The 15,144-nt window shown below is 40.2% G+C and overlaps 1 protein-coding gene across 1 annotated transcript; it reads left to right on the top strand.

Annotated features, from left to right (window-relative positions):
- Positions 1–535: 535 nt before the first annotated feature.
- On the top strand, positions 536–5,463 carry LOC145110863 (putative serine/threonine-protein kinase WNK5). The gene is made up of 7 exons (XM_079047180.1): positions 536–1,280; positions 2,504–2,769; positions 3,291–3,514; positions 3,595–3,752; positions 3,940–4,264; positions 4,362–4,742; positions 4,846–5,463. Exons 1-7 carry the CDS (start codon positions 1,191–1,193, stop codon positions 5,214–5,216), a joined length of 1,815 nt encoding a protein of 604 aa, XP_078903306.1. The 5' UTR covers positions 536–1,190; the 3' UTR covers positions 5,217–5,463.
- The last annotated feature ends 9,681 nt before the right edge of the window (positions 5,464–15,144 follow it).

Below are 15,144 nucleotides of genomic sequence, written 5' to 3'. Positions count from 1 at the left end.
CAAATAATCAGTGATGTTTGTTGTAGTAATTTGGAGGCATCGATGTTTCGCTTTATAGAAAAAAATAATCTTCATTAAGATTTAATTAAGATTTAAAGGAATACCAAAGTGAGAGTGTAATGTTCTACCTCCAGTTAGTAACAAAGAAGCAACGCCGCTTGAAACAACATTTAAAACCTAGATTTATTATTTTCTTTTACTTTTAAGTTTAATTATTTGGTTAAAATGTTTAATTTTCATTTATGACTGATAAATTTCTTTTATAATTTACATCAAATATTTTTTGTGGGGTTTTTTATTTTTGCCTCTAACCTAAAAGAAGCATGAACCGCCTATATGAAATGATTATTTGATCACAAAGACATTAGAATATTTTATACAATTAATACAAAGGATAATATTGTCTTTTACACTCTAAGATAAACTACACAATCGACTTTGCATAAACAAATAGCTAGTTTTCTCTATATTATATATTATCTGTGTCAATTTCGGTAGGTTTCCTATGCCTTCTATAATAACATCATTTGTTGATATATCAAGTCGTTGCAAACACAAACCTACCAAACTCATTTTGTTAACAACTCAAAGAGTCCGCTCTTTCTCCCCCCCTTCTCTTTGGCTTCCAAATCTCTTTTCATCTCTACAAGATTTCAATCTTCTGAATCATTTTCTTTTTCCTCAATAATCACAAATGGCATTCCCCAAACGTGGCCACAGATTTTTCAAATTCAGGGGCCAGATTTCTTGTCAACTTTTAAGCTTTTAAATCTTTAATATTTCGTCAATCAAAAGCCAGTTTATTTCTTATATATATAGAAAATATATATTTTCTCCATCGTTTTTGGTTCATTAATCAGATTAAATGGCTTCTAAGGGACACATTTCTGGGTCTGAAGTTGCAGTGATGGCTTGGATTATGCTTAGGATCGATTACTCTATGCTTTTCTGGCTCGTTTTTGGTGTTTTTCCTTATGAAAACCATGAAGGGAGACCTCCGATCATCTAGCACTTATCACCCATCGTTTTTTTAATCATCTACGTTACTATTTACAGCAAATTCTGTTTTTTTTTTCTTTTCATTTATTTTTTCGGAATAATTAAATTTTATAGTGTTTAAAGGACGATTAGTTATTAATACTCGATACTTTACAAATAAATAGTTCATTGTATCACCTTCAAAAGATACCATGTACAGATCGCGAAGCAATGATTCCATCCGTGGAGCAAAATCACAACTTGAGTACGCTGAAACGGATCCATCGGGTCGATATGGACGTGTAAGTTTTTTTTTTCTTTATATTTGGATTAATTAATTATCATAGGAAATATGATAGATTTGTGTTTTTCAAGACATAAATTACTCATACAGTCATACTGTATAAGCACAATATTGAAGTAAATGCTCAACTCTTAACATACGAACATGATAATGTTACTAATCTTATGTTATTATATATTAATGAAAATTTTGAAGATTTAGTCATTAGTTTCTTTTAAAAAATGATTATAATTTTTATAACCAACTCGAAATTAAAAAAAAAAAAACCGTTGGACGGTATCAAAAGCTGGCTTCAGCACTAACTTTTTTTAATTTTAATTCTTTTGCTCATGTCATTAGAAAGTTGACCAGCATTTTAATAGTCAGAATAATGCATAATTATAAGTAATCTAGTTTCATTTTTTATTTATATTATTCCTTTCCTATTTGGATTTAATTAATCGGTGTCTCCATGACTTTATCAGGGTAAGGAAGATGTTAACGTTTACTATTAGATTACAAAATAAGTTAATATTTTATTAGAGGAACAGTTTTTTGTTTATTTAATTTAGAATGTATACGTGTTGGGTCGACATGGTTTTTTTTTTTTTAGACTTATTAGCCGGTTATCGAATAATGCAGCTACAAAAAGGTTAAAAGATTATAAAAACATGCTGGTAAAAATCATACGAATTAGATTACTTTTATTTAATTTTTATCAACTTATCTAACATCTAACATTAATAATAAATAACTAGCAGGACATTAACACCAAAATTGTTAAAAATCATGATCCTAATCGCAATATGGTACGATTCTACAATCTCACCTAAATAAATTGATCCCAATTCCCAATAATACTTAGATCGTTTTTGGGTAAAATCAGAGGTAGGTCATAAGATTGTTATTATTAATTATTTTTATTTTTTTAATATTTTGTCTTGGGCACCTTAGAAAACACATTTGAATTATTTATTGTTAAACCATGTATATTGTAGACATATTTTTCATGTTTTAAATTATATTTTGTTATATATTTATTACATGGAAATGTATTTTATATGTTTTATAATGATTTTGGTAGGATGTTACCATCACAATCTTCAAAATCCAAAAATGATTTTATATTGGATCCGATCTTTATAATCCTGATTAATGCCATTTTCAATTTTGCATAGAAGTAAAAAATAATTACATTTCTATATAGTAAATGTTTGAAAGAGGCATTAATGTTGTTTGTAGTTCAAGGAAGTTCTTGGGAAAGGAGCAACCAAAACAGTTTACAAAGCATTTGATGAGGTTTTAGCACTCGAAGTGGCTTGGAACCAAGTGAAACTCAATGATATTTTCCGATCACCGGAGGACCTTCAACGCCTATATTCAGAAGTCCATCTCCTCAAAAACCTCAATCACACATCCATAATGCGATTTCACACATCTTGGATCGATGTTGATAGGAGGACTTTTAACTTCATAACGGAGATGTTCACTGCCGGAAGCCTCAGAGAGTAATCACTAAACTTCCTTATCACATGACTTATATAAAATACTTTTAATTTGAAGTTGATTTCTTTAATGGTAACTTTTAGTATTAGTGTGAAAATAACTACATTTCTTTAGGATTTGTAAGCTCTAATTAATGTTCTTTTCTTCTTTTTCTTCTACTAGTTTAAAACTCACAAACAAAATTTTCTATTACTACATGTCAAGATAACCTCAAATGTTTAAATTCGCCCATATATATATATATATATATATATATATATATATATATATATATATATATATATATATATATATATATATATATATATATATATATATATATATAGGACCGATATAAATTGGCATAAATTAATTAAACTCGACAAAATTGTACTCAAAGTTAAATACCTAGTCGATCACATTATGTGACAAATTTTTTGGATCACGTCGATTAAGCCATGTTAATTCACTGTGTCGTTTTTTATTGTTTCTCCTGTATTGCTTGTGTAACATCCTCAATATTCTCCACACCATAATTTTGCAGGTATAGACAGAAATACAAGCGGGTGCACATACAAGCAATTAAAGATTGGGCACGCCAAATCCTAGAAGGCCTGGCTTATTTGCACAACTACAATCCTCCGGTCATCCATCGAGATCTAAAATGCGATAACATCTTCATCAATGGCCATCTTGGTCAAGTAAAGATTGGGGATCTTGGGTTAGCTGCCACTCTTTGTGAATCACAACATGCACACAGTGTTATAGGCAAAGTTTCTTGACATGCTTGTTTCTCTTACTTATTTCTTCCCTGTAGATTTACTAACTTTTATTTATGCATGAAACAGGTACGCCTGAATTTATGGCACCTGAGATGTATGAAGAAGATTACGATGAGCTTGTGGACATTTACTCATTTGGCATGTGTGTGTTGGAAATGCTTACGTCTGAATATCCTTACAGTGAATGCTCCAACCCAGCTCAAATATATAAGAAAGTCACTTCGGTATGATTGATATATGATTTCGACAATCAGACACTTTGTTACTCCATCTTTTCCCAAAAAAGAGTCTTAATCCAATCTTTTTGAAAAAAACACATATTTTGAAAATAAAAGAACATCTATAGGCTTTTGAAGTGTATAAGCATATTTCAATCGTAAATGCTGAAATATTAACATTCCAAACTGTCAGGGAAAGTTGCCGAAAGCATTCTATCAGATAGAAGATGCAGAAGCTCAAGGGTTTGTTGGAAAATGCCTACAAAATGCATCAAGTAGGCCATCCGCGAGAGATCTCTTGATGGAACCTTTCCTTCTCGTTGAAGACACCGATCAACCGATGAATAACTCAACAATCTCTACCCAAAATCCTACTTTCATCGAAAAGAAACCTGAAAAGGTGATTTCTTCATTTCCCAATATTGTTCCAATAAGGACTACTGATATGACGATCACGGGCACCATGAATGCAGAAGACGATTCTATCTTCCTCAAAGTACTCATTTCTGATAAAAACGGTATGTAATAGAAGAGATTAGTTGTTTCTTGGTTAATTATACTAAACCAACAATTTCTTAATTGGATCATTAAATGTATATTTATATGAAATTATAGGTATAGCAAGGAATATATATTTTCCCTTTGATATTGCCAGTGACACAGCACATGATGTTGCAACTGAGATGGTGAAGGAATTGGAGATTCACGATTGGGATCCATTTGATATTGCTGAGATGATTGATAAAGAGATTGTGACTTTAATTCCGACTTGGAAGAAACAACCCATGTGTCTAAAAAACCTTCATCATCATAGCTTTTGCTACGATGATGATAATGATGATGACGACGAAGACAATACCCCTCACCCTTTCCATTCTTCTTCCTCACAGTCATCATCTCAATCTTCTCTCCAGAGCCTATTGAGACGATTTGATGCAGTACATGATCGAGCGGATAATACCATGATCTATTCAACCCTTGATCATTGGAATCGAGGTAAACTCTAGTTCTGATGTAATACCTTTACAAGATGGGGTTAGCTGAGGGGACTTGTGATAGATATGTTTCGGCAATATCTAATTTTACGAACTGGATGTAGGTAATGCCACCAATGGTGATGATACAGATTCTCAAAGCTCATTAAATTCTTGTAACTACTCAAACTTCACTTACTGCTCAGATATTGAAGAAGAATATGGTTCGAGATCATCTATAAGACAAGACCAACAACTTGCTGGGAAGGAGAGTTTTACTAGGTTTTGTGGTGAAGAGAGAGTGAGCACAAGATGCAGTAGGCAAAAAGTACACCAAGAAACGACCCAACATAGGAATATAAGGAGGACAAGATCAGTGGTCGATATTCGCAGTCAATTGCTTCACCGTTCCCTAGTAGAGGAAATTCACAAGCGTCGTTTATTCAAGACTGTTGCTGCCATTGAGAACATTGGCTACCATGAGCCAGCTTGGTGAGTTCCGGGCAGTGGTTTTGGATGATCAACAACGACTTTTCTAGGAAAACTATAATCAAATATAAAGTTGTACAAAGAAATAAAGGTTTGAAGGGTGAGATTTGTGGATTTGATTAATGATGTGATATTTGTAATGTTAATGGTGTGTAAATCATGAGAACATGTATACAAATAGTTTCAACCAGAAGTGGCATATGTAGTATGAAACTTTGATGCAATAAAATTACTGTGATATATGTAATGTTTAATTACGATGTTTCATTTGATATCTGAACTACCACAATGTTGTTTACCTTGTTGGAATCTTGCGGTGACTTCAAAGATGCCGTGCACCCTCCTTGTCGACATCTCATGCTAACGAGACAAGTCACCGTTGTCTTCCTGATCTTGTGTGTAGATAACAACATACTACTCATACTTAATGATACTCTAAAGAGTATAACATCGAAGTCTTGGATTGGAACTCTGAATAATCTAGGAGAAGCACCATATATCCTTGGAATCAAGATCTATAAGGATAGATCTAAGTCACTAATTGGACTCGGTTAAACTAAATTGTAACGGTCGAAATTCAGGTAATTACTTTTCTTCCCCTTAGAATAAATTTTCTTTGCAAAAGGGTCCCTACGTACACTGGGCATACATAGGTGTACGCTTAGCGTACTAGGGAAGGTTGGTCGCGGGCATGCACCACGTACGCGGGGCGTACGTGGCTCAAGACTAAAACCCTAATTTTAGGGCAAGACCCCTATTTAAACACTCTTATGTTGCTTGGACCTTACCCTAGACAGCCTCCAGAGTTTATTATCGTCCAAAATCCCTAGATTTTCATGAGAGTGTAATCCTTGAGCGTAAAAGTGTTTTGGTGGCAATTTTAGTGGGTTTACAAGAAGGAGAAGGTGGTGATCAAGCCTTGGATGTTATTGAGCTTCTAAATCCTGCATCTAGTTCATCTTGAGGAACTTCTGGAGGTAAAAAGTCTAGACCTTGCCATCGATTTTGCTAGTTTGAGTTAGGGTTTGTTATGAAGTCCATTTTTGGTTCATGGACCCTCTCTTGCGAGTTTGAGCAACTTAAGAGGCTAGATTTGTTAGATCTAATCTCCTTGGTCATGATTGATGCATAAAAATGCCATCTTGAAGGTTTTATTGGCACCATGCATGAGTTTAAGGTCTTAAAAGTGGTCTTAATGGGAAAACAAGGTATTGGGGTCCCATGTGGCATGTAAGGGCATAAAGTTGCCAACTTTATGCCCTAGGACATCTTAATAGACTCAGATCTGGAATTAGACGTGGAGATCTCAAGTATTAAGCACTTAATGGACTTTTATGCATGAGCTGTTTGTACGCCGGGTGTAAGGATGTGTACGCTGCGTGTACGTCCAAAGGACTCAGTATGCCAGGCGTACTGATGTGGTACGCTGGGCGTACGCACCCCAGATGAGTTTGGGCTTCGTTGGACTTGTAAGCTTATTTGGTCTTATTCAGCCTTGGGCCTGGACCCAATCAGATTTATTGGACTTTTGTTCTAGTTTGGGCTATAGTTGGCATGATTGGGCCTTTTAGGCGTTGTGGCCCATTATGGTTTTGGACTTTGATGTTGGGCCCATTAAGGAAGGAGAGACCTATGGGCCATCATGGAGGGACCTGGACTTAGGATTTTGGGCCCTTGTCTAGGTTGTGTCATAATTCTAATTAGGGCTATTTGTATATTCTTACAGTGTGAGAATTTGGATTGATAGTCGAGCAGCTATTGATTTCATCAGACTGAGGTGAGTATTCTCACAATACCGATGGGTCGAAGGCACCAATGCCGACCCATTACTTGATATGTGGTTTCAATAGTTGGATATGTAATGGTTTGTTATTTGGCATGTTATGACTTTTGCGAAGACCATGGGGGAGCCCATGACACTTGGTTAAGACCATGGGGGGAGCCCATGGCCCTTGGATGTAAGACCATGGGGATAGCCCATGACATTTCAGGTGAAGACCATGGAGGGAGTCCATGGCAATCCTATGTATATATGTTGCATGCCATTATGTGGTTATATGTTTTGTGTATTTTGGGAACTCACTAAGAGTTTTCTTACAGTTATGTTGGGTGTTTCAGGTACCTCTGGTTCTAAGGGCAAGGGCCCGGCTTGATGGCGCAACATGCACTCTCCAATATTTCCGCACTTATTATTTTGGATACTCTGATCTTTTGGACATGAGTTTATGTAATGGAATTTTGGAAAAACAAATATGGTTGTAATTTCTAAATATTAAATGAAATTTTTTATCTGAATTTTGGGCTGTTACAAGTTGGTATTAGAGCCTTGGTTTGAAGGATTCGGGCACACTCTCACCTGTGTCAGAACTCAAACTGAGGAAATGGTAAACCCTTTTTCAAAAAGAAACAAAAGTTAAATTTTTCTGAAAACCGTTTTCCTAAATAAAAGGGGGAGAGTGTGATGCGCGTAATCGGCCGATCTCAAGTAAGTGTTCCCAAAGTATTAGCCATGCTAGTGATATATTTTTGGAATTGATGATTGGATTGGTTATTTGCTAAGTGTATGCTTTCAAAGTTGTATATGTCTAGGATTGCATAGCCCTAGAATGATGGATTCTGCCTTATTTCCTGTTCCTTGTTTGGTTGTGGTTTTAGGGTAGAAGCTTTATTTGACAGTCTATGTGATTCTATTTGTATATAACTTGCATGCAAAGGGCAACCTGCGATGATTGATTTAGGTTTCTAGTTCGGTGAGGATTGAGAAATCCTAGGATAGGCTAGGATCTGCGTTTGTGCTGTGTTCTGTAAGGTCATGTTTATCTGTGGTTGGGTGAATTAGAAGTATCAGGTATGGCCTTGGGGATGGTACAGGTTGGTGTGGAAGGTTGTAGTGGGCTCGTACTACTGAAAGCATAGGATCTGTACTCGAAATAAGGGCAGACCGGGAAGCTCCGAGGAGTCCGATGAGGAGGAATCCCTTCGAATTTACTTATCAATTGCTCTTTATGTTGTATTTTCAGTTGAGGATGGTGATGATTATGCGAGAAGGTTCTGGTTCGGGTTCAGGATCCGGATCAGGTTCAGGCTCTGGTACACAACCAATTGATGAGAGACTGTGCGAGCTTATCGCGGCTGAGGTTACCCGTGGCATCCTTGATGCTACCCCGGTGATCTTTGGTACCGTCAAAGAGGGGATCATGGAGATTATGGAGGAGCGGCTCAGGTCTTTCCGAGCCGAGATTGTTGCGGGACAGATTGGGACTCGAACTCCCTCGTTCCAGGAGTTCAAGGCGTGTGGTGTGCCTGAGTTTGGGGTTTGGGACCCCATCACTAGTCGCCGTTGGGTTGCTGACATGGAGAATGCCCAACATACGAGCTTTTGCCCTGAGGCGGAAAAAGTATGGTTCGCGTCCTATATGCTGAGAAATCGGGTGCGAGACTGGTGGGAGGAGGTTACCCACGAGCTAGGATTGGCGGGGGTGGCTAAGATCGCATGGGAGGAGTTTGTGCGGAGGTTCGATCGAGAGTTTCCACCGGCCATTGAGGTGCAGTGTTTGGTGAGGGAGTTCCATGACCTTCACCAGACCACAGAGACTGTGGCGGACATCACCGCCAAGTTCATAGAGATGGCACTGTTGGTTCCGCAGTACGTTGCAGATGAGGATATGAAGAAGACAAGGTATCATTCCATGCTGAGGGATGATATCGTGAGTTCGTGAGCTTTTCGGGGTGCAAAACCCTAAATGACATGGTGGAGAAGGCACGTGAACGGGAAATTGAGTTGGAGCTCAGGATGAAGCGGAATCCGGAGCAGGTTCAGGCAGCAGTATGTCAGGATAAAAATCCTAAGACCTCCGATCCTCCCAGTAGGGGCCACTAGGGCCAGGGCCGCTGTGCCAAGTGCAGAAATCCGCACAATGTAGCCTGTTAGGTAGCAGGCTCGGCATGTTATGCTTGTGGCCAGCCGAGCCACATAAGCAGCGATTTCCCCAAGAAGGGTTTGATTTGTTTTCACTGCAACCAAACCGGTCATAAAAGGTCGATTATCCGAGGTTGTCTGGAGGAGCAGTGGCGGCGCCTGCCCCCGCCGCAATGAGGATTACTGATGGCCGCCCGGTCAAGACGGATGCTCTTGCGGTAAAGAGTCGCGCATTCCAGCTGACCACAGAGGAGGCCCGAGCAGCTTCAGACGTCGTGACTGGTATGCGACCTATTTCTATCTTATTTATGTTATTGTTATGCTTATATTGTTATGATATTGTATAGGGACCTTTTGGTCAATGGATTGTCGGCTCATGTTCTTTTTTATTCTGGGCTACCCGATCATTTGTATCTCTTGCACTTAGCAAGAAGTTTCGAGATGCTCCAGGGACTTTGCATTCCCCTCTTGAGGTGGAGATTGCAGATGACCGCACTGTGAGCACTGCGAGGGTATTCCAGAAGAGTATGCTGAACATGTTCGGCGAGAGGTTTCCTATCGATTTGGTACCGATTCCTTTGATCGGATTGAAAGTAATCATTGGGATGGACTGGTTGGGGACCAATGGGGCCATAATCGATTATGAGTGGTAGCTGGTGAGGGTTCGAACCCCAGGTGGGGGAGAACTTGTTATTCATGGTGAGAGAGCCTCGCATGGGCCAACCCTCTGTTCGGATGTGAGGGCTAGGAGACTTCTTTAACAGGGTTGTTCTGGGTTTCTTGCATATTTCTCAAATTCACAGGTGAAGACCACGATAGAGTTGAGCAGGGTACCTATTGTGCAAGATTTTCCTGATGTATTTCCTGAGGAGTTGCCTGGGGTGCCTCCCGAGAGGCAGGTTGAGTTTTGGATTGATTTGATGCCCGGTACGGCACCGGTAGCCAAGGAACTGTATCGAATAGCTCTGCCTGAGATGCAGGACTTGCTAGACATGGGATTTATTCGTCCGAGCAGTTCCCCGTGGGGAGCACCGATCATATTCGTGAAAAAGAAGGATGGGTCACACAGGATGTGTATGGATTATCGGGAACTGAACAAGCTGACAGTGAAGAACCGTTACCCGCTTCCGATGATCGACGATTTATTTGATCAGCTTCAGGGTGCATCTTGGTTTTCCAAGATTGATCTTCAGTCGGGGTATCACCAGATGAGGAATAGGGATGAGGATATACCGAAGATGGCCTTCAAAATTCGTTATGATCATTACGAGTTCGTAATGATGCCATTCGGGCTCACTAATTCCCTAGCAGCGTTCATGGATCTCATGAACCGGTTATGCAGGCCGATGTTGGATCAATATGTGATTGTTTTTATTGATGATATCTTGGTCTACTCTAAGACCAAGGAGTAGCACGAGCAACATTTGAGGGAGGTGTTGGAGACATTGAGGAGGGAGAGGCTTTATGACAAATTCTCCAAATGTGAGTTTTGGTTGCGTGAGGTGCAGTTTCTAGGGCACATCATCAACCAAGAGGGTATCTTGGTGGATCCGGCCAAGATCGAGGCAGTGATGCATTGGGAGGTCCTGAAGAACGCATCCGATATCCGGAGTTTCTTGGGTCTGGCGGGGTATTATCGGAGATTTATCCGAGACTTCTCCAAGATTGCAGTACCTTTGACCCGCTTGACCAAGAAGAGCGTGACCTTTCGGTTGGGTCCATATCAGCAGTTGACATTTGAGACTTTGAGACTGAAATTGTTGTGAGGTCCCGATTCTGGCGTTACCCGCAGGATTAGATGATTTTGTGGTATATTGTGACGCTTCTATCTCGGGTATGGGGGATGTCCTTATGCAGAGGGGACACATGATTTCTTACGCCTCGAGGTAGTTGAAGCCTCATGAGGCGAATTACCCCACTCATGATTTGGAATTGGGGGCGGTGGTATTTTCCCTCAAGATTTCGAGGCATTACTTATATGGGGTCCGATGCACCATTTTCACTAATCACAAGAGTTTGAAGTATTTGATGGATCAGCCGAATCTAAATATGCGGCAGAGAAGGTAGTTAGACATGGTGAAAGATTATGACTGCGAGATTCTGTATCATCTTAGGAAGGCCAATGTGGTGGCCGATGCTTTGAGCCGTAAGGTGGAAAGTGCGTCGATCTGAGATGTCTGCTTGAGGATGACGGTTACCTCACCATTGATGAATATGATCCAGGGGGCACAAGTAGAGGGATTGAGAAGGGAAAATTGGAAGACTGAGCGGATTAGGGGGCAAATTCCATTGTTTGTCAGAGACAGCCGGGGATTATTGACTCAATGTGGCAGGGTTTGGGTTTCGACAATTGGGGGAGTGAGGCAGAAGATTTTGGAGGAGGCACATAAGTCCAAGTTTTCTATCCATCCAGAGGCCACAAAGATGTCCCGAGATCTGAGGTTGAGCTATTGGTGGCCCTGCATGAAGCGGGAAATTGCTTGGTTTGTTGAGCAGTGTTTGACCTGCAGGAAGGTTAAAGCCGAGCATTAGAGGCCTCACGGAAAGGTTTAGCCGTTACCCATCCCCATATTGAAAGGGGAGGATATCACCATGGACTTTATCATGAAGCTACCTAGGACAGCGTGGGGTGTTGACTCTATTTGGTTTATTGTGGACAAGCTGGCCAAGAGTGCTCATTTTATTCTGATTGCTGAGAGTATATCCGCCGATAAATTAACGGATATCTATGTGCGAGAAGTGGTAGTCAGGCATAGAGTGACGGTATTTGTGGTCTCGGATCGTGATGTTCGATTCACCTCCAGTTCTAGAGGAAATTTCATGAGGAATTAGGTACTCAGTTGTATTTCAGCACAACTTACCACCCCAGACCGCTGGGCAGAGCGAGCGGACGATCCAGACGCTCGAGCATATGCTTCGGGCATGCGTTCTAGACTTCGGAGGGAGTTGGGATACTTACCTCCCACTAGTAGAGTTTTCCTACAACAATAATTATCATGCTACTATTGACTGGCCCCCATTTGAGATGCTGTATGGAAGGAGATGTAAGACTCCGGTTTGTTGGGGGGAGGTTGGCCATCGAGTCATGGGAAGCATCGAAATGGTGCTTAAGACCACCGAGTTGATTCAACAGGTGTGTGATAGGCTGCGAGTCGCACAGAGTCGTTAGAAAATCTGTGTTGACCGACATCATTTGGATCTCGAGTTTCAGCTGGGGGATTTCATACTGCTGAAGGTGTCGCCCTCGAAGGGTTTCATCCTCTTTCGGAAGAGGGGCAAGTTGGGACCCTAATTCATTGGTCCATTCAGGATCTCTGCCCGAGTTGGTAAGGTTGCGTATCGATTAGATCTCCCTGATGAGTTGAGTCAGATCCACAAAACCTTCCATGTGTCTCAGCTACGGAAGTGTGTATCAGATGGGGTTGCAGTTATTTCATTGGATGATATTTAGGTGGATGAGAGCCTGAACTATGTTGAAAAGTCTAATGCAGTTTTGGATAGAAAAACTAAAGCTCTTCGAAACAAAGTGGTGAAGCTGGTAAAGGTGCATTGGCAGCACCGGAGGGGTTCCGAATGTACCTGGGACCCAAAAGACGAGATGAGGGAGCATTACCCAGATCTATTCGCATCAGCAGACTTCGAGGACGAAGTCTAATTCAAGTGGGGGAGATTTGTAATGGTCGGAATTCAAGCAATTACTTTTCTTCCCCTTAGAACAAATTTTATTTGCAAAAGAGTACCTACGTACACTGGGTGTACATAGGTGTACGTTTAGCGTACTAGGGAAGGCTGGTAGCGGGCATGCACCACGTACGCGGGGCATAGCATGCATTACACGGGGCTTACGTGGCTCAAGACTAAAACCCTAATTTTAGTGCAAGGCCCCTATTTAAATACTCTTATGTTGCTTGGACCTTACCCTAGACAACCTCCATAGTTTATTATCGTCCCAAATCCCTAGATTTGCACGAGAGTGTAATCCTTGAGCTTAAAAGTGTTTTGGTGGCCATTTTAGTGGGTTAAAAAGAAGGAGAAGGTGGTGATCAAGCCTTGGATGTTATTGAGCTTCTAGATCCTGCATCTAGTTCATCTTGAGGAACTTCTGGAGGTAAAAAGTCTAGACCTTGCCATCTCTTTTGCTAGTTTGAGTTAGGGTTTGTTATGAAGTCCATTTTTGGTTCATGGACCCTCTCTTGCGAGTTTGAGCAACTTAAGAGGCTAGATTTGTTAGATCTAATCTCCTTGGTCATGCTTGATGCATAAAAATGCCATCTTGAAGGTTGTATTGGGACCATGCATGAGTTTAAGGTCTTAAAAGTGGTCTTAATGGAAAAAATGAGGTATTGGGGTCCCATGTGGCATTTAAGGGTATAAAGTTGCCAACTTTATGCCCTAGGACATCTTAATAGACTAAGATCATGAACTAGACATGGATATCTCAAGTATTAAGCACTTAATGGACTTTTGTGCATGGGCTGTTTGTACATCGGGCGTAAGGATGCGTACGCTGCGCGTACGACCAAAGGACTCAGTATGCTAAGCGTAATGATGTGGTATGCTGGGCGTACGCACCCCAGATGAGTTTGGGCTTTGTTGGGCTTATAAGCTTATTGGGCCCTATTCAGCCTTGGACCCGGACCCATTCAGAGTTATCGGACTTTTGTTCTAGTTTGGGCTATAGTTGGCATGATTGGGCCTTTTGGGCCTTGTGGCCCATTATGGTTTTGGACTTTGATGTTGGGCCCATTAAGGAAAGAGATACCTTTAGGCCATCATGGAGGGACTTGGACTTAGGATTTTGGGCCCTTGTCTAGGTTGTGTCATAATCCTAATTAGGGCTATTTGTATATTCTTACAGTGTGAGAATTTGGATTGATAGTCGAGCATCTATTGTTTTCAGCAGACTGAGGAGAGTCTTCTCACTATACCAATAGGTCGAATGCACCAATGTCGGCCTATTACTTGATATGTGGTTTCAATAGTTAGATATGCATTGGTTTTTTATTTGGCATGTTATGACTTGTGTGAAGACCATGGGGGGAGCCCATGACACTTGGTTAAGACCATGAGGGAGCCCATGGCCCTTGGATGTAAGACCATGGGGGTAGCCCATGGCATTTCTGGTAAAGACCATGGAGGGAGTCGATGGAAATCCTATGTATATATGTTGCATGGCATTATGTGGTTATACGTTTTGTGTATTTTTGGAAATCACTAAGTGTTTGCTTACAGTTATGTTGGGTGTTTCAGGTACCTCTGGTTCTAAGGGATAGGGCCTAGCTTGATGGAGCAGCATGCACTCTCCAGTATATCTGCACTTATTGTTTTGGATACTCTGATCTTTTGGACATGAGTTTATGTAATGAAATTTTGGAAAAACAAATATGGTTGTAATTTTTTAATATTAAATGAAAAATTTTATCTAAATTTTGGGCTGTTACATAAATACATTGAAAAAAATCTTGAAATGATTCAATATGAAAGACTCCAAGTATAGAACCTTGTCAATGCATCATGACATAACCCTGAGCAATGTCCTACAAAACTGTTGGGTTTTGAGCATTCTAACACTCTTATGGTGTACATGCAACCCTAAATACCTTGGATCTATGTTTTCTCTATTATACATGCAAATATCAACTTTCCAAGGTATTACCCTAACTAGCATACAATCATATGTACTAGGATACCAAAACTAGATAGAATACATACCTCTTTGTTGTAGCTTGATTCCATGGAGCTTAAGAGCCTAGTGCCTGAAGTGTGACACCTCAAATGGTTCACACAACATCACCAACATCTTGGAATAACCATGAGAAGAAGATACTAGTCTTGTTACTCTATGAAATCGGCTTTCCCTCCTTATTATTCACTAGTGCCAATTTCACCAACCAATGGGATCTTTATATAGTGTGGCTATTAGGGTTACACCATGTAACTCATGACTTTACCCATTCCTTATGCTCCATGGATTTTAACTTCCATGGAGTATCCATGGGTCACCACATGGGTTAAA

This window comes from Lactuca virosa, chromosome 5 (assembly GCF_052849685.1).
Source record: "Lactuca virosa cultivar CGN04683 chromosome 5, Lactuca_virosa_CGN04683_v6, whole genome shotgun sequence".
Classification (NCBI taxonomy): Eukaryota; Viridiplantae; Streptophyta; class Magnoliopsida; order Asterales; family Asteraceae; genus Lactuca; species Lactuca virosa.
The sequence above is the reverse complement of the archived record's forward strand: the minus strand, read 5'-3'. Positions and strand labels throughout refer to the sequence as shown.

Bases quoted from the DNA above. Each gene is read 5' to 3' on its own strand.
- LOC145110863 (XM_079047180.1), top strand. From the start codon at position 1,191: ATGTACAGATCGCGAAGCAATGATTCCATCCGTGGAGCAAAATCACAA. The intron at 2,770-3,290 runs GTAATCACTAAA...ATAATTTTGCAG, and splicing joins ACTGCCGGAAGCCTCAGAGA to GTATAGACAGAAATACAAGC. The intron at 3,515-3,594 runs GCAAAGTTTCTT...TGCATGAAACAG, and splicing joins ACATGCACACAGTGTTATAG to GTACGCCTGAATTTATGGCA.